Source organism: Formica exsecta, unplaced genomic scaffold, assembly GCF_003651465.1.
Source record: "Formica exsecta isolate Colony F162 unplaced genomic scaffold, ASM365146v1 scaffold258, whole genome shotgun sequence".
NCBI classification, from domain to species: domain Eukaryota; kingdom Metazoa; phylum Arthropoda; class Insecta; order Hymenoptera; family Formicidae; genus Formica; species Formica exsecta.
In genome coordinates this window covers 458,861-479,100 of record NW_021849849.1, presented here as the reverse complement: position 1 = coordinate 479,100, position 20,240 = coordinate 458,861, and the positions used below count along the sequence as shown (strand labels likewise).

General features: G+C 40.3%; 1 protein-coding gene across 1 annotated transcript in view; it reads right to left on the bottom strand.

Annotated features, from left to right (window-relative positions):
* The window catches only part of LOC115236562 (C-Maf-inducing protein-like), a 30,632-nt gene extending 10,947 nt beyond the window's left edge, over nt 1-19,685 (bottom strand). Inside the window, exon 1 of the mRNA XM_029809088.1 lies at nt 17,382-19,685. Within this exon, the coding sequence (XP_029664948.1) occupies nt 17,382-18,704 (1,323 nt within the window). The 5' untranslated portion in view covers nt 18,705-19,685. The remainder of the gene's footprint in view (nt 1-17,381) is intronic.
* Nucleotides 19,686-20,240: the final 555 nt, after the last annotated feature.

Below are 20,240 nucleotides of genomic sequence, written 5' to 3'. Positions count from 1 at the left end.
GCACTCGCCGTTACAAAGGGCGCGCGCACGGCGTGAATAATATACAACTTTTTTTTTTCTGTGTCTTCTGATCCAAGGTCATCTTTTGTAAACGGCTTCACGCTCTTTTTATGCATCTGTGTTACAAAGACTGCCATGAATATGCATGCATCGTGCATATTCATGCGTGACGCAAACGATAACGAAACTTAACTTGTGCCCATTACTCAACTCAAAAGTAGTTCTAAAATTTCTCATACTTTCATAATAGTGACTTGATACTCGCGCGATTGCGGATATTATTTTCATAACTTTAATCCTCTCCCTTCGTGTATTTAGATCGATATTTCGCACGCGATAAATGAATTACGAGCTTCTATAATTAATAAGAAACAATGGATAACGCTATCTTACAATACGTACAATATGGCAGTATCAAGGCTGCCGAACGTCAATGCGTAAAAAAGAAGAACGAGAGTGAATGACAAGCGTGCGGTTTGCTTGCAATTCTCTCCTTGTATTATAGAGCGAGAACAAACTGTACGTAGAATTTCAAATATGACGCGCGCGAACTTGATTTGGTGAGCTCACGTTGGTGAGCAAAATGTAAATTTTTCAACGACTTGTCATTAAATAGATAGAGATACCTGCAAATTATTTGCATTGTTCATATTTGTTTTCGGCACCGTAGAATCTCCTCTTTTGAATTACAATATCCTATTTGTAACTCGTGTGACATGCGATTGCATAATCGATGAAACTGCGATCAATCGGACCGTAAACACGATGAGTCGCTCATTAACATCTGGCGCAGAGGCGGAATGATAATGTTGCATTCGCGATATTGTATCGATTCAAATTACAATTACATATTTAAACATAACAGGACGACGGCGATTCGCGATGTTTTCTGTCACGATTGTGTAACTGCAGATTAGTGGATGAAATTGCGTGATGTAGGAAAATAGAAGTCAGGTAGATTGGCACACCGCTTTCGTGTCGTTACTCATAAATGACTATAATACCATAAGCGCATAAGTAACGACCATTACGAACGTTCAACTTTCGTGTCTTCAGCGCCGAAAAATGGAACGCCAATCTGAAATAGGTGCCATGGAATACTCGCAAAGTAACAGTAGATGTAGAAAAATTCTCAAAAATTGTCTCTTATTGTTAGTTAAAATATAATATTTATTCTAGATAATTGAAAATTAAATCAATTAAATTAAAAAATTGATGAAACTCTTATGACAATGCGTCTGAATCCAACCAAGAAAATTTAAAATTATGATGTAGACGTTCGTATTGGTGAAATTTTACCTCTACATTGGTCGAAGGGAATTTACATCTATTATAATTGTCAACGGCTTTGCGTAAAGCAATGAAGTTCAAAAGGAGACCGGAGGTATGACGTACAATATGACTTACGTTTGTAACGGAAATATAATATTGTGACAAACTCGACAGTTACTTTCCTAGAATATCGTCGCGCAATTCATTCGTTCCTCCTGCGTAATGCATTACTGTATAACAGGAAGTCTCTCGATTTCATATCGCGATAAAAGTCGAATTGTAAAGGAAGGCGGAGATGTCGCCGGCACGTGTTGCAGAATACACGTGGCCAATTTGTCGTCTAACACACAAGGTACGACGCGAGCCACGATATCGTGAGTGTATCGCTATCATTTTCTTATCATCTATCGATTATAATGCAACGTTATGCAACTTTCTGCTTGCAAAAGAGAAGCACAATAATGAATAAAATAAATATACCGATTGCGATTTTGACAATACCGTATTAAACCTGCCAAATGAAATAAAATTTTTAATTAAATTTTCCTGGTAAACAAAAGAAATAAATTAAAATATAATTTTATTTTAATCATTGTCGCAAAGCAACAGTACTGAACAATTATTATCGCGTCCGTCTCGCGTTTCATATATTTAATTTTATGGAGAGGAAATTATATATATTTTTGTTTTATATGAATAAGCGAATTGTTATATACCTATATAAAAAGTTCTCACTTTGCCTCCCTTTGTGATAACAGTAGGATTAATCGAAAACGAGTGTATGTACAGTCGATCAGAATTTTCGTTTGATTATTTCAGACATTCACAACTGAGGTCGTTGATCCGAGTCGTCGCCTTTAATTTCGAACTGAATACACGTGGATCGTGCGTTTGATAAACAACTCGCTTATAGCACGGAAACGAACGAAGCGCTGTCCGCCTCTGTATTGTTGCAAATTTATCGATTCGCGTGTTTGCCGTTTTCCCTTGTCCTTTCAAAATCCCGAACTGTTACTACGTGAACACATGTATCCCTATATTTAACGAAGTCGTGAGAGTCCGATGTATAAACAGAATCATTTTAACACTTTCATAAACCACTTTGTAAATCCTATTCGCAAATTAAGCACGAATATTTATTGGAATGTACTTTCATTGTTTTTCCGTTAAAAATATTTCAAAACTATTGTTGTTTGATAAGCGCAATCTTTTTCTTGTCAATATTTCATACTTTATCAATCTTTTTAAATAAAGTGTGAAATGAAAAGTGAAAAATATGATTAGAAAAATTTTCTTTCTAAAAAGTGTCGCTTAGATTCAGCCCGTTAAAAAAATCATCGAATTGCCGTAGAGAGGACGCCAGTAATACACACATCGGTGCGCGGATCTAAAAATAATCCGCGCCCGTAAAAGCATCGTCGCCAGCCCAATCGCACCGACGAAAACAATACAAGATAAACGAGACGAGCGGTGAAATAAATCGATTGTTGGCGAGTGATAGCAGATTGCGATTCGAAATATCCCCGGGAGATTGGTAACACATAAACAGTTTTCCCAAGCGCGGATGATGTACGGCGAATCGCGAAATTTTTACGAGATCGGAATTGCTCCTGGCGCGGTATTTATCATATCCGCATATTTTTAATCACACCTCACATATATTTATTAATTTATTTGTGATATAAATTGCAATAACAAAAGCTCAAAGCTGCAAGAAAATATGTGTGTATTACTTTTATTATTCGCACAAAAGATTGAATGGCAGTTAAATAATAGTTTCTCTTACTACGAAATAACGAAATGAACAAAGCTTATTAAAAAGTCACTACATATGGCGACATGTACAATACATATTTCTAACGTGAGTCACTCGGATGTTCTTATCAAGGTAACGTCAAGTGTTTTCGAGCAAATTTAATAGCGATGCCACGATCGACACATTTTACGATACGTTTAAAAGAATCTCCTCCATCAAATTTTCAAAGAAATATCTTGATATACGAAAAGCATTCCTAGAATTTTAAAGGAAAGATCTTTAGTTTAAGAAAACTGTTTAAATTATAATATTAATTTATATAGAAATTAATGCCATAAATAGATATTTTTAAAAAGATATAAAAAAATTTGGCTCAAATTTCTTCGATATTCTCAACTGAGCAATTTCGTTAAATTGATGTGATAAATGGCGAATAGATATCGACATTAAAATACACCGATTGATCGAACAGTTGCATTTGCCATTAAATTCGACAAGAAACCACAAAACGCGCGTATTGACAGCTAGAGCTTAGCTGTCGGTGACATCTTCTTTCTCCGGTTCGCCTCGCCAAAATATAAATTCCTGCATTTGCACATAGCAGTTTACTCCACCGTGAATAAAACCTCTCCGTCTCTATCTCTATATCCTTTCCCTGTCTCTCCTTTTGTCATACGTCAGTGAATGCGGAACGTGTATGTTCAGCCAGTAGAAGCGGACTGGATATATGACATGTGTGCATACGCGATGATTTATCTTCCTCCGTTTTTGACGACCCGTATATGCGGGAATATTCCTTCAGAATTAACCCTTTAACTGCCCTCGCATGGTATATATACGTACACATGTATACTATATACATATATACGGATACGGATGCGAATATCTCTCGCGATTCATTCTCGTGCACGGCGTATACGCAATTACGTTACTTGGAAATTGTTGCATCGAGTAACGAAATTTTCGCGACGTGACGAAAATCGATTAACGTTTCAATACCACCGTAAGCACTAATGCTCGAATTATCAAATACGATGAAATCTTGTTGCATCTCACTCGTAGATTTAATAAAATTTGTCGTAAAAGGATGTGCAAACATACTGGCAGTGGTTTTGATTAAATCTGTTTCTCCGCTTTATTTCTTGAAAATATACAGACTATAAATTCGAATCAAATCGCGTTTTCATATTTTTAATCTTTAAATTCACGTCAACAGCACAGTCAGTTAACCCGTATATTTAATTTATTTTAATTTATTTTAAGAGCGCGCTTGAATATACTCGCCTCTTGAGTTAATCATTTATTTTTCATAATTAACTCGTAATGCTTACGTCAAACGTCAACATTTATCATATATCAAGTATTTTATATTTAAATTTTCATGATAGATGTATTGTCGTTTGTATGATTTACATAGCGCTAGATAATAGTAAATCAAGTTTTTTCATTAGCCTTTTTTTATTACATTTGCGTCGCTTAGTATAAGAGGTACGATCGAGAAGCAACGTTCAATGACATATAATACGCACATAATCGCAACGTTATGAATCACATACTTGTCTAACACACGTATCGCTTTAGAATATATAACTTGTTTTCTCGAAAAAATTTCACGTTTATGCGAAAATTCATTACATTTTGATTAAGGGATTCTTAAAAAGAACTCGCAATCTTGAGTCCCATAGAAATTAACATCTCAACGATTTTGGAGGGAGAAACGTACGGAGCTTTACGAAATTACTTACGATCTGAACGATAATTGAAATTTTTCAACGCGCTCCACTTCTGTTCCAGCTCGCGCCAAATGTTTGCCTGCCAAACGATGCGAGACGGCTGCTTTACGAGTCCTTTCATGTTCCAAGAGGCACGAAAACGAGCTAGTATTTTTACGGCTGCTAACAGCGGCGCCGTAAAAGCTAGGCGCTGCGTCACCCTGCCATTGTTTTATGTGTTCCTCGCACTTTATTTCCGATAAAACGGATATACGAATTTCCACGCGAGCGCGTGTCGCGTTAAGCGCTGTTCAACGTTCTTATTGCAAATACGCAAAAATTTATCGTCAAGGGAAATCAGCATACAATAGGAGATGGCCCGAATCGCTTGCCATTCTTATACATTAGTGTTACGTAAGAGCTGCGCGATACTAAAAAAAAAAAGTGAGAGAGAGAGAGCTTTTAATGTAATTTAAATGATGTTACATAGAATTAATAAATGCGGCAATTAATAACCGCAGCACATGGCTCTCCGATGAAAAGAGGAAAAAGAGAAGTTACCGACTTTCGTACTTATTAACTACTAGCAGTTTGAATAACCTAGTCTCCCTCCCACAGGATATTAACTTTCAAAGTTAACTCGCCTTTTTTCACTTTCGACTTTAACGAGTTTCATAACTACATTCCTGAAATTCATACATTTTCTCGTATCGGGGCTCGGTCGCTGATGAAAGTTAAACGTTTTCTTTCTTATTCGACTCAGCGCGATAGAGGAGGACGATTCAAACGCACCTACGCACCTCCCATTTAGTCGTTAATTGTAATATAGCTGAGATGTACTACATTCATTTACACTATGTCACGGCGCTATGCAATCGCTAATTGGGAGCTATTGAAATTCCACGCTCGCGTTTTATCTGAGAAACTACAGTCAGTACCGGGTCTTTCTACCGGTTCATGTTCAACAGCTGCAAAAACGATTTAACTTGTCGGAACCGTCTCTCGTTGTCTCTGATACTTTAAGCTACTTTGTGCCTCATTAACGGAATTTCAAATAATACACAGAAATTTATCCGGCGTTTATAATTGTACAGGATATTCCATTACGTCTCCGAAATTATTTAATTATTTCCGACATTGCACATATATTGTATGTAAGATAAAATGATGAGGAAGCAATGTGCAAGTTTCTAATTTGCACAACTCTACTTGTTGTACGTTTATATTATACATCGTTTTTATATCGGCATAATTTCGAAAAAAGCTCTCTCACAGTTAAACAAGACGTTCCGAGAAGAGAGAAAAAGCTACTCGAAATTGGAAATCCTCGTATTTCCATCAACGATAGTTTTGGCATACTCTCCGTATCTCAATGATTCAAATGTTAATAATTCCATCATTCGCAACTGCGTAAAGGTTTGAGAGCGATGAGTATCTGCTGCGATTATCTCTTCTCTTCTTCTTCTTCTTCTTCTTCTTCAATATACATTCTTTTTCTTCTTCCTTTATTCCACAGTTTTCTTTTTTCTCAACTCTATCTTTCAATTATTTTTCTCATTATTACACAATCTTTTTCTTCAATTTGATTGTCGATTAGTGTATTTTACTGCAAGAGCCATCGAAAATTAAAGTGTTTGCTCAATTAAATTTCTACGTCTTATTTCTTGTTGTTTTTTATCACATGCGTATCTCTCAATCTTCGGCTTGGATTGAAGCCAGCAATTAATCAGAATCCTTCAAGATTTCTCAGTAGCTTTTACGCGGTTCGCGCATATCTCTTCTACATCTCTCCAGCTTGGTACAGCTCCTTCATACAGGAACCATTGTTCCTCGTGCCTCGGCAAGGGATTCTCGCTGATGGCATTCGCGGCCACGAAAAGCGAGCGATCGACAGGTATTTTACAAGACGTTAGAGCGAAGAGCAAGACGGCCGTTACTTGAATACGTAGCCCAGGGTCAGCTTTGACGTCAGTGGAACACACGCTCTCGTACACACGCATGAATGCATTCACGCACGCACGTTCGCGCATAGAGAACCGCGCCCGTCACAAGCGATCATCCGACTCGCTCGTACCAATTCGTTCGCGATAGCGTTGTCATGTACGTATAAATTGTCCCAAAACTGTCCGTACAGAGAGTCTCGAGAACGATGTTTCTCCAACGAAAATGTCAAAACACGTACAATCAAATCACGAATAATTTGCAAACTAAATTTCACAGAAGAAGAAAGAAAAATCATTATAAATTTATATTCTTTGGCTATATTCAAGTGAACTTTTATGCATGATGACATTTAATCAGATGACATGTATAACGTTAAAAAGATGCCATCAGTGACCTCCTTCATTTTTATCAAAAAAAGATTTCATCTTTAAATCGACCAAAGAGACTGTTTTAAAGGGACAGCTTTTCTGGTGGACTTCTGGGTACACGCATATATGTATGTGTGTGTTTATGTGTATGTGTGCCGAGACGCTGTCGACATTGGTGTCACCGACCGCGATTCGTCTTGTCGATCTCCTTCCGGTGTCTCCTTCCACGACAAAGAGGAGAAATGGCGCCTTGACGATATTTCGCGGTATGCTTCGGTTCGCCTGGTATCGATTACGTGAAGAGGTCAAAGGCGAACTCGCGTGAATCTCGTTCTCGACGGAGATTCGGAGATGCGCGTCATCGCGTGGTCCGTGCGTGAACAGAAAGTGTGCCGTGCGAGGCGATACGGCGAGGATTTTAACCCCATAACTCTCACAGATCAATCTCTTTTCGACGTTTTATCAATAGCGACATAATTTTCGTTCATCGCAAAAAAGGCGTATTATATGTATAAATAAAAAGGATATTTTTCAATATATTTATACAATTTACATTTTTTTTTATTTCTCTCGTCTTTTTTAATTTACTAAAGAAACACAGAAAGATGATCACACGATACGTTTCCTTTCATCTACGCGAAAGTGAGTTTAATCGCGCTTGGAACGAATGCATTAACGCATTCTGCATCCGATCGGAGGATTTAGTCATATTATATGTAATACGATGTAAGATAATTCTAATGTTTTACGATCTTTAGGTTGACGTATTAATGATATGTACAATTAATATTCATGGCAATATTAACAATTGAAGAGCAATAAAAAAAATGAAATAATGATATGCTACGAACATTGTAAGATTTTTCTTTCTCGCCCAATAACAAAGCACTCGACTTGATTGTTCAGATTGCATGTGATTGACATACTGGAATTTCCGACAATTTCGACGTCTCTCTTCATTGATAATATAATCTTTATGATGGTGCACGCGATTGTTTTTTTTTTTATAATCTCATTGTTAGCGTGTTAGCGTAGGTGTTGTAACGACGATAGAGTTTACGTAATCTCCCTCCGATATATGTATACCTTGGTCAAGTCGCACAGGGGAAAATAAAAGAATATTCCGTTTCCGAAACGACACGCAATTTGAACGATCGACCACGCAGTGAGAGCACAACTTACTCACCTCTTGGCTCGGCTTTATACTAATTGAAATTAGTGATAGATGACGAGTGAAAGGATGGACGAAGAATGGAAAGGCAAACTTACTACGGAAATAGGCAAACAAGAAGCTCGCGGCGTTTTCGGCTCGTTGTCGGCGATGACTGGCGAATATCTGTGTCGAGAGCAGCGTGTATACGTGTGCGCGTGTGTGCGTGCGTGTGGAGACACACCCGTGTAAACGAAAGGGCGTCTATAAGCAGTGATAGTTATTACGGTGTCGAGGATGATGATGAGGAATCCTTGCGGTCAACTTCGGGATTCACTCTCGTCGGCGGGATCAACGTTAAACCTCTAATAACGATATCACATTACTGAATGCTTAACCACATGCAACCCAATTTTTTTCCGCGTTTGTAAATACTTACAAGCATTTATATATTATCTCTGAAAGAGATTCCGGACATGGGTAAAATAATGTGCAACAATTTTAGATCCCCTTTAGACGTTTATATTTTTAAAAACGCATCAGTAAGATATGGTTCAAAAATGCAATATTGCATAGTGCCTTTTTCGAAATATTTAAAAGATGAAATCGTGCATCAGATATTTATATCGCGATATCAAAAAGGGAGAGATGCCGAAAATTGACTTATTCAGATCAATTCTCCTCGTTTGCATTTTTGCTCTTTTCTACTTTCATACTGGCAAGCGATTTCGTCGACAATGTTAAAATTTCCGTCACGCTTTCATTGATCAAAAATCTTTTATTTAAAGGAAAACATTGTACGACTAAGAATTCTCGCACCGCGCGTTTTTTTTTTTTTTTTTTTTTTTTTTTTTTTATATAAAAGTGGATAATATCCGTTCTTTTCACATGACCATTTCGCGTATCTCCGCGAGGATTTATAGCGTTGTTATTACTCGCGTTTTATTTAATGGAGAGAAAATATATATCAAATATTAACGCATTTACGTCAATAATCCCTCGCGACTATTTAATAAACAGGAAATCTGCAATTCGGGACCGTTTATGTAAATAATAATCGTAAATTTCAGGCGTTGATACGCACGCATGAGTCAATAACAAATCCGCAATTATATGAATTACTCGATTATTTACTGGGTGCCAAAATACACGAATTAAATTAATTATGATCCTCGATTATTCGCGAATAAAATGATCGCGGTATAATGAATTCATCGATGGGCATCGATAGTCTTTTTATTATAACGCTCGTCGTTGTCACTCAATAACGCGTAAACGAGCAAAAAAATCACAATACAAGCTAATAATGATCGTCTGCGATGATTTATGAGCGAGCGAGCGCGCACGAGAAACGTCTCAGCCTTGACAAATTTCGTGATCTACGGCCGAACATATTGATAAATTGACATGTATATATATGTTAAGCTACCACGATTCTATATAAAAATACACTAATCAACGAGCAGCCGGTTATCAATGTTGCATCGGCGAGACGGCTACATTTTAAAATCTTTCGACTTTGTTGCATGAAAGCACGATGTCATTTCCATCTTCTTTTCTTTTTTTTTTTTTTTATTTAAACCGTCACACGAAACACAAATACACATAACAGATATACATAAGATAGCACCGCAATTGTAATTCGTTATTTACGCCGAAAAGATGCGTATAAAGGACTTTACATGTGCTAATATGGTTTTTTAATCATATTAATGTAAAAAAAACAGCATATTATACCTATCTATTTATAGATTCTATGATATACCAACCGTAAATCGTGCACTATAAGAGAGACATGCGATTTAAAATTAGACAATTACATTTAGCGCTAAATACTAGTTATGAAAATACAGACCTATATCTAATTATAAATAATTATTATCGCATTTTCAGCTTTCTCTTCTTGTCCTGTACGTCAGTTTTAATATATTTAATATGGCATTGCATTAATCCCTCGATTTATCATATTATATCGGCAGAACTCGAAATAATTTGGCTAAATTTGACTGTCTCATCCTAGTCAAGTTCGTTCATTGACATTATATCAATTTGAAAAGCTAAGTTTAGGTTAACAAAATACAGCCGATTAATCAATTAAAATTTACGTGGAGCGCTCACGATATTCAATGTGATATTTTGCAAACGGAAGTAAATAATTCTATTTCAGACTCAAAACCTCGCAATAAATATACATACATATATATAATATCTTTAATATAAAAAATTATATTAAAGAATACACTATATACATTAAATGTATTTATCTGTATCGATACGAGAGTATATCGGATACGATCAATATCCTTCGAACTATGCATGTGCTGTAACAGGATATGCAATTCCGGAAGCAACCTTCGAACATGCAATAAGAAGCAGTTATATACGATGATGCACGATATCATCATATCGTTCACCGAATTCCATTGACGTAAAGGTAGCGCGTCACATATACTCAACTTTAGCGAAAAGGAAAAATCCTCGTTGTCACCCTCGACGTTGACTTCCACGTGCGAGATGAATCTTTTCATCTCGATAAGATCGTTCGATCGACAAAATTGGATGAAAAAGAAATTCTCTCATCTCTCACGCACTCGTCGCGAACGCGGCCGATCCGTGTAAATAATAGTCATATACGTAATGATACGCGCGAGGGGTGTCGGCATTCGTTACGCTACGTCGTTCACCTCGATTCGAGATCGAAATTGTGTTAATTGCGGACGTAATGTCTCCATCGACATACGAACGACGGACGCGATGGACGGACGTAATGATACGCGCGAGGGGTGTCGGCATTCGTTACGCTACGTCGTTCACCTCGATTCGAGATCGAAATTGTGTTAATTGCGGACGTATGTCTCCATCGACATACGAACGACGACGACCCATTAGCAGTATATTTGCACCGCGAGAAATGCTCTACTCTTTGCGCCACGTAATAATCTAATGGCATCGCATGTTACCCCCGAAGACAAGTTTCCTGCCCATCCTCAGTTTATGCTTCGGTAATAAATGGAGCGCGTAAATGCCAAAAGCCGCATACGGTTAAAACAGCCACCCCACAAGTTTATAGCTTCGATTTAACGCGGCGGTAACGCATCAAATTACAACAACCACGATCGATATATATTGCGTGTGTATTTTTTTTTTTTTTTTTTTTTTTTATTAATTTTCATATACGAGATAAAGTGCATTTTCCTTAAATAAAGATCGAAATATTGGATACATACGAATTCCTGCATTCTTACATTGTCACTTTCTAGGATATTGCAACGCGTTCCAATTAGCATTGTTCAACTTTTCGCCAAACCCATATACGTCAGAGCCACGTAGGTATTGCCACAAATGCGTCACGACAATACAATTTTGTTTACCGTTTATTATTCATTCCGACGTAAACTCGTTATTATATATGTGTACTTTTGCAAAAGATAGACCGCAAGTAGAGAATAAATCAAAACAGAACGCGATATATTCATATTTTTTAATGGTAGAACGTCTCGATGTTTTAATAAATTTGCAATATTTGCGTTAATATCTCGTTAACATTTAGCTGCATCTCACACTGTTTATTCTATCGATGGATTCTATTAACATATAGAGGTTTCAATCTTCCATGCATGCCATTCCGTGCTATGCAATATGCATATATGCGTACAAATAACAGAATTTCGTTTATTACTATACTGATTGTCAGCATTATTGATACAGCTGATGATTCGCATGCGAAAATTCGCGACGATTTTGTATAAATTTGCTCGCTGCACAAATATGTATACATCCTTCTAGGAACAAAGCAATCTTTGCATCATTTATACTCCTTAATTATACCGCGTTTATTTCTATTCCGGGTTATGACGTTTAATCGCGACGCGATCACGTTTTACGAAAAAAAAAAAAATAAATAAAAAAATCGCGATGTGCAAACGACGATTAATGTCCGAACGATTTCTCCGTAATACATACGATCGTCCAGACTCGAGAGCGTCTCTCGCGAAGAGTCAAGGGTCGTACGGATGACGCACGACGGGGCATTTCGCGGCCTATTCTCGATTTCCGATTTAAATGGGGTAATACGCGGCATTTTTACGATTCGCCTCGCACTGCCGGGACGATAAAAAGTCGCGCCGGGTTATTACGACGATCTTCCGGCGGCGCGGAGCAACGGCACGGTCGTTAAAACTCGACGATAATTTCCTCCCCGTGCAATAACGCGAGGAAAAATAATTGCGTCAGCGAATAGCTTAAGCGTTTATACGAGCGTCCTTCGCTCGCGCCTCGCGAAAACCCTCCTCGCTCCGGCTGCTGGTCGCGACGCATTATTTCCCACACGTCAATGCAGTTACGCATTTATTTGTTATGAATGAAACAATTGCGGTCCATCGATACGCATCGGTGCATGACTAATATCTCCCATGATACAAAATCGATTTTATCAAACGAAATTCTTTCTCTTTCGTCTCATGGGTATCGCTCGTTTTTTTGTTTTTTTTTTCCCCAGACACTGTTGTTTCGATGTTATTCCGAACCAACAATGGAATAACTATCAATAGCTTTCAGGAAATATGTAATTACATTTTGCTTTATGAGTTATTTTTTATTTCTCGAATTGTCACGTCGGATACAGCTGACCGTTGCGCAAGTCGTATTGAGACGTCGTCATCGCGCAACAACATTTGTTAATTGAAGCGACTATTACTGACCGAATCAACGGTTTAGCGTTTAGCGAATCGAAGTAATGAGTGAGATGAAGTGTACAAGGGCGCGAAGCGATGTTTACATTGCCCGTTGCTATAGCAGTTCTATTAATACGTTCCCGTATATCGCGCATACAAAATATTAATATAGAGTACCGCGAAAAATACGCATGTACGTGCAGGTGGTGGAAAAAGGTAAATAAAACAAGAACAAATTATGGAACGCGTGGCCGACTGAATGGAGCTCCTAAAAATACAATTCGCGTCATATGGTTTATCGCTGAACGTCCGGTTTAACGAACGTTTTGTTTCCGAACAAAGGCTGCATTAGTACAGAAATATCGCGCTCGTGCGATATGTACATTTTATATACGTATGCGCGCATAGATTACATCGCGGAATTTCATGCTATTTTCCCCCTCCCCCTGTGGATGTGACATATAATAAACCGGCACCCCATTGTCCATGCAAAATTCTGCGGAATTAAATTTATCGAATCCCGTGCGGGATACGCGAAGTATCGTGTAACACAATAATAAATAAAAATAATGTCAAACGCAAGTAAAACCTACGTATCCGCAGGCTCCCTTGTATTATATTTTCAATTGTAATTCTGCTGAAATAAAATTCCTCTTATTTTTCAGCACACAAGGGAAGAATTTCAATTATGTTCATTAAAAGGATAGAAGCTGTTTCGTTGCGCAGCTTTGCGAATACGTGTAAATCTACATAAATAAAATAATTACGAAAAATTATGAACAACGAATAATGAAAGAAAAAAAGATATACAAAAAATATATAAATAAATGCATAAATATTTAATAATTATTTAATAAATTATAACTGTTGTGCACATTATAAAAGTAATTTTTATGCATAATATTGAAAACTTGCCCGATTGTTGCCTTTATCGTCGAAATAAACCTTCGACCTTTCTTTATCCTGCCAAATAGGCACTCGGCTAGTCGGATTAACGTGATTCCGTTTACCATTTGCCTTATTAACGAACTGCAAACCGCGCGTTGACAATACTAACGGATCGAGGTCTCGTTAGTATCTACTGAATATTGTATCGTACGCTATTGGCGTTGGTCGCGTATGACGAGGTATATAGTATAGAAATTGTCGGTTAATTATTTAGCAACTGAATATGCACATAAGAGAAAATCAAATTAATGAATTCTCAAAATTATTTACGACCTTTTGTACAAACAAATGATTTTGTTACAAATGCTTTGTATAATATACTCGTGCAAATTATTGTAAAATATCAAAGATATTTGCTAATTTTCGTCGAGAATTAGATATTAGGAATTCCGCATATTAAATGCGCTCTTTGACTTGGATTCGATGCTATTTAAAGCAATTTATTTGAAGAAGTTGTAATTAACCTCAAACATATTTGATATCACAATATGCGCGCATTATATACATATATAGATCGCTGCCTTCATCTCGACCTCTGCCTATCGATCTCAACGCGTTTGTCATAAATAAATGTGCGAAATAAATACGCGTACGCATCATCGACTTATATCTCGGCTGACTATTTTTGGTACTGACAAATTCGCCTTTGACATTATCGATACTATATAAGGAGAGTATCGAATGAGATATCAATACTAATGGCATCCGATATCGAATAAGTAAAACGAGTATCGAGAAGCCGATCTCTCCGCGGTCCGATTGCGTCAACAAAGACTTCGTCGCGACTCTCTCTTATCGGTTGTTCGCTCGATTAAACCATAACGGGAGGAATTGACAATTGGCGAGTGTTCCTTTTTTTTTCGGCACCTGCCGTCATCGTTCATCCGAATTTCACGTAAGCGTGACGCACAAAATCGAGCCGATCAAATGCAAGGCCATGTCGCTCGGTCAATGACGATGATTGACGAATCGAAATGTAATCCGATGATTTCTCGCGATGGTGAAAAGAACGCGCAGGTTCCACGCGGCGGGCGTTTCGAATTCCTGCGGTGTACCGAACCAGGTACGCGCAATTAATCTCTCAGAATTCGTCGGAATGTTATCGAAGTTTTATCGATAACGAGGCGGATTGTCCTTGTGCATTACCGAGAAAAGTTCTGTAACGCCGGTACTTTCTCGTCACTCTCATCGGCGTTCATTACGCGTTTAGTGCGTTATGTCATATATTAAATCACGCTGATATTATTATTCATTATTATCATTTTTTACGATTTTACGAGGTTATTAGTGTTATCAAAAATCACACTATAATAATTTTCACATTTAGATTATTGGATATTATTTTTATACGAATATATGTATCTACGAGACGCAAACAGACAAACAAACGTAAGATTTCGGCAATTTTGCGAAATAAAAAAACACGCAGTCGGGCACGCGCAAAAACGTCTCAATAAATAACCATCGGAGGAATGTGTAAAATTTTAAGAAAACTCGTCAACACGCGCCTCTCTGCGTACATACATGCAAATGATATCGTACTGAGAAAACAGAAGAAGAGACACGAGGTATATTACGCAGATTTTTATGATAACAATCCCACGTGTCAACAAGATAATTACCAATTCGCAGGAATAAAGAATATTAAGAGAATTTTTATAAGAAATGTATCTTATAATTATTATTATTTTACACATACACAAACAAGAGAGAGAGAGAGAGAGAAGTATGGCTCTTGTCAAGGCGGGAGTCGCGTATATAAACGCACCGCTACGAAAATAGAATCTATCACGAAGTGCCGCATCAAGTGCTATTCCGTGTAACGCGCTTTCTCCTGTAAAGCGAAACGATAAATTGCATTTCACCGAGATGCAGTAGCGACGGCGGTTCCGTATTCGGCATCGTGACTGAGAGACGAAGGTAACGAATTTAGCCGGTTTTTCCAACTGACGTTTCTCTCTCACCCTCTCTATCTCTCAATCTCGCAATTACGTAACGTCGCCCACCGGAATCGAGGAAACGAGGCAGGGGAGGGGAAAAGGGATCCATCGCTGATCGTTGCACTTCGATGCAGCTGCGACCGCCGCTCTCCTTCTTTCATCCGCGATGCACTTTGTCGTATATATATCGTGCCACATAAATCGGCTTCAACGATGTAAATTGCATTCTGATACAATACAAATCGCGGAGACAGAGAAAGAGAGAGAGGCGAACGGAGGAGACAGAGACGCTTAATCATTGTTGCATCGAGATGACCGATCTCCGCGGATTTCATTGTTATATACGAACGCTGCTCTCGTCGATAACGAGAAATCGGGATCCGCGGCGATAGAGAATCTCTGGCGAGATCGAAATACAGGGGATAATGCATATTCTATCGACTTTCGATATTTTTGCCATTGCGAATCCGTAAACGTTCTTTCGTACGAAATATTTATTTCAAAGCGTCATACAAGAATTAAAATCTCTTCATAATAAATGAATAATAGATTAATCTGGCGGTTAATTAAATTGACGGATCGAATCGGCATTCTTGCATCGATAAATATTTATAAATAAAAAGGAGATGTGATATATATTGCACGATACGATCGACAGTAGAGCATCCTATTTGCTCAAACTTAAGGTAGAGATGAGAGGCGCGAGAACATTGCTAAATTATTCGCGCGCGCACAAAGCTCAGCTCTTCAATTATAAAAGTTCTCGTCAAAGGGGCCACCGTGAATCACGATAATGAAGTATGAATACCTCGCGGTACGAGTTTACATAAGAAATTATATAAATGAATCCTTTGCACGAATAGAATCAAATTATCAAATGGACATGCTGAAGTAAACACGATGCGCGAAATTATATCCTAGCTAAATTCGTCATCTCCGAACTTGCCTATCACTTCCAAAATAAACAGTTCAAGCTGCTTGAGCTGTTTTTGGATCAACGGATACGCCGTTGCTGCGAATTTTTTGCAAAGACAACTGACTTTTGAAAAACACAATTGAATTCCTCTCTCTCTCTCTCTCTCTCTCTCTCTCTCTCTCTCTCCTGTTGAGAAACAAAGTTGGACGATGGAATTTCCTCTCGAGTAACTACAATCATATTACTGTTTCAATATTACCTTAGTAACCAGTAATCTGGATAATGATACAATGCGCGGAGATGGAGACTCATCGCTACGCCTACGCACGCTAACGTAACAAGCTCGGAAGCGACTTAAGCCGAGAATAGAGACCTCGAGCGAAGTCAAACAATTCTCTGGCGTTAATCGTGCGAAATAAGATTAATATTATTAATCATCATATATCGCAAATTACGATCTGCGAATAAAAATATCTCTCAGATTGAGATATTCATCGATTCGTCTTTGTCGCGCTTTAATTGTGACTATAATATAAACAATATCTATGCGAGATCCCTTTGTCAATTTATAGAATCGATATTTTTCGCGACAAAAAAAAATAACGTTCCGTTTCTTGTTTCAAGAGACGAGATACGTATCGCTCAAAGACTCGAATTTTGAAACATGACAAAAACGACCGATAAAATTTGCAACCCACTCACCGTCTTGGAGGACAGACAGGCATCGTTGAGATAGAGATGATGCGTCTCCCAACGTCGCAGGAATTTGCTAGACAGGATCTTCCTCACGAGAGTCCGCGTGTGATTCAGGTAGCACACCTGTATGTCACCCTCCTCGAGCGGCTTGAATCTAGGCCCGGCCGGGCCCGGGCTCGGACTCGGACTCGAAGAACCGCTGGCCGACGAGCAGCCCGCGCTCTGACGCTCCAGATTCGGGCAGGATCTCGCGGCCGGCAGGCAACCGGACGCGTCCAGGTCCTCGGGCTTCAGCGAGTCTATACCAGGGCTGCTGTCCTCGCCGTACGAGCTGCAGGTGTCGGCAGGCGGGGATTCGACGCTGGATCGCAGACTCGCGCCCGACGACAACTGGGGCGAACTAGTGCTGGTGGTCTCCTGTCGCATCGCTCCGCCGTTCACCGACAGGAAATCGTAATAGGGTACCGCGGAGGAGGTCAGACCGACGGTGGACGCGGCTGCTGGACTGGACGGCAGGGACGAGCCGTCCTCTGTCTCGGTCTCCGGATTGCAGACCTCTTCTTCCTCCTCCTCCTCCTCATCTATTTCGTCGTCGTTCTCCTCCTCGGGCTCGCTGAAACCGTTCTCTAGAGACGGTATGTCGCCGATGGAGGCGACGGCTATCTGGAGACTCCCGGCCATGTCGATTTGCACCGACGGCGACGAGACGGTTGTCGCAGTCGCGTTGGCGTCCTGTCTATTCTCATCGCTACGAGGATTTCTCGAGCAGGATGAGGTGGACTCCATCGTCGATTCGCTCGCGAGCGACGGCGACGTCGAGGAGGAGCGTCTCTCGCCATTGTTCAAGCTCGAAGATTCGCTGGAACGAAGGCGTAGCATGAGCTTGCGACGCCAGCTGCTGCCGTTGCCGCTGGACTTCTTTGTCGGTGATGGCACGAGAGGCAAAGCGGTTTGATGACTCTCGTCTTGTAGCTCGTTGGTACCGTTGGTGCCGTTCAAAAGTACCGTTATTCCGTTCGGCGACGTCAGAGCGTCCGCCCCGAACGACAGGGGTTCAGGATCCAGATAATCGGCGCGGATACCCGGCAGAGTATCCGTGCTGCTGCCGTCGGACATCGAGGCCTCCTGATCGATGTATCTGATGGAGGAGTTGGAACCCTCGCTGGTCGCCTCGGAGCCACGTCGATTGCGCTCGGTCGCATTAGACGTCTTGCTGGTGGGCGACAGGATCGCGTTGGTCAGCGACGTCTTGCTCTTGCTCGTCGACAACGACGCGGTGGACACGACGCTTCGCGACGATCGCGTGAAAGGACTTTGGAAGCAAAACATTGTGCGTTTATTAAGTTCTTTCCGGCGTGATTTATCCGCGCAATTCGCTATCTAGATGAATTTCTTCCGGTTTTTAAATGAGATTAGAGATGACGAGAGAGGACCCGCTCTAGTGAGAGTGTCTTTGTTGTAGTCGTATCGACATCAATCGTATCGTCGACGCGACTGGATAGAAGGATTTACGCGCTACTTGTTTTTCTGCCTGAACTTTCCTGCTCCTCTCCGACGCTCTCGTAGACCGATAATCCCCCGCGTCGGCCGAGGACAGAAGAGAAAGAGAGAGAGAGAGAGAGAGCTCTTTGTTCCCCGGGTCGCGTCGCAATTTCCCCGGTATCTATCGGCCGGGCTAATCCCCGCGTATCTCGACGAAAATTCAGTCCCTCAACGTTCTTCTTCCACCCTCGCAGAGTATCGTCTGCCGCGATTGTTCAAGTACACGTAATAAGAGGGGGATTATTCGAACGTTTCGGAGCCACCAGCGATCGGCATCGTGGGGAGAAGAGTGTATCGACCAGGCGTGTATCACCGTCATCGAACTCGATGAGTATCTCGTCGCGAGACGCGAGATCTTGAAGAATCTCACGCCAAACTCAGTCACTCAATTTTTTTACGCGCACGTTGAAACGCGCCGCGACACATCTTCGTGGACTGCGTGGGCAGACGCGTTGTTGTTCGACAACACGTAACGACCTAACACTGACAACACCTCGTGTCGAAGCTTTCGGAGTCGATGCCACCTCGGATACTGCGCCCGGAGAGACGATCTTTGTCCGTCTGTTTTGGCAACAAGACTACCCGCGGACTACGACGTCGCGGACACTACTTGCACGTCCAAGAAATAGAATCCACGGAGGAGGCAGATGATCAAAAAAGAGAGAAAGAGAGAGAGAGGAAGAAAGAGAGAAAAGAACAGAGAGAGATAGAGAAAAAGGAATAGAGAGAGGGGTGCGAGTAAGAAAGGGACAAGGAGAGAGCGCGCCAGGCGTGTTTCCGACGTGATACGTAAATGTCTGACACGACTGGGGATGACAGGACAGGTGGGGACGACCAACAGAGAGCAAGGCGAGGAGAGGGCGTCGCGGCGCACGGTCTGGCGGTCGATCGATGACTAGTCGGCGAGTTCGCGCGGGATTATCGCACGCCCGTCCTTTGCTCTCCGCGTTGTTTCTTATCGCCGTGTCCCTAGGTGCACGCGTCGACCATCCTGAGACTTAAACTTGAAGACGCTCGATCCCGCTTCGAGGACTTGGTGTAGAAGTTCGAAAAGAGGACGATATTTTCCTTCTCTCGTCGACCGATTCGTGTAATAATTTTATATCTTCTTGTTCATTCGAATCGTTTCATTCTCTTTTTTTTCTGTCTGTTGTTGACATCGCCGAGTCGGACTTGATTCATAACGTAAGGTTTGATTACCGCGACGACGCCGGCGTAATCGTCGATCTGTTTCCTGTCGGCGGAAATGATTATGATCAGCGAACACTGTCCTTCACACCGATTACTGGGACGTTGTATTTTCGACGTTACATCATCATCGTC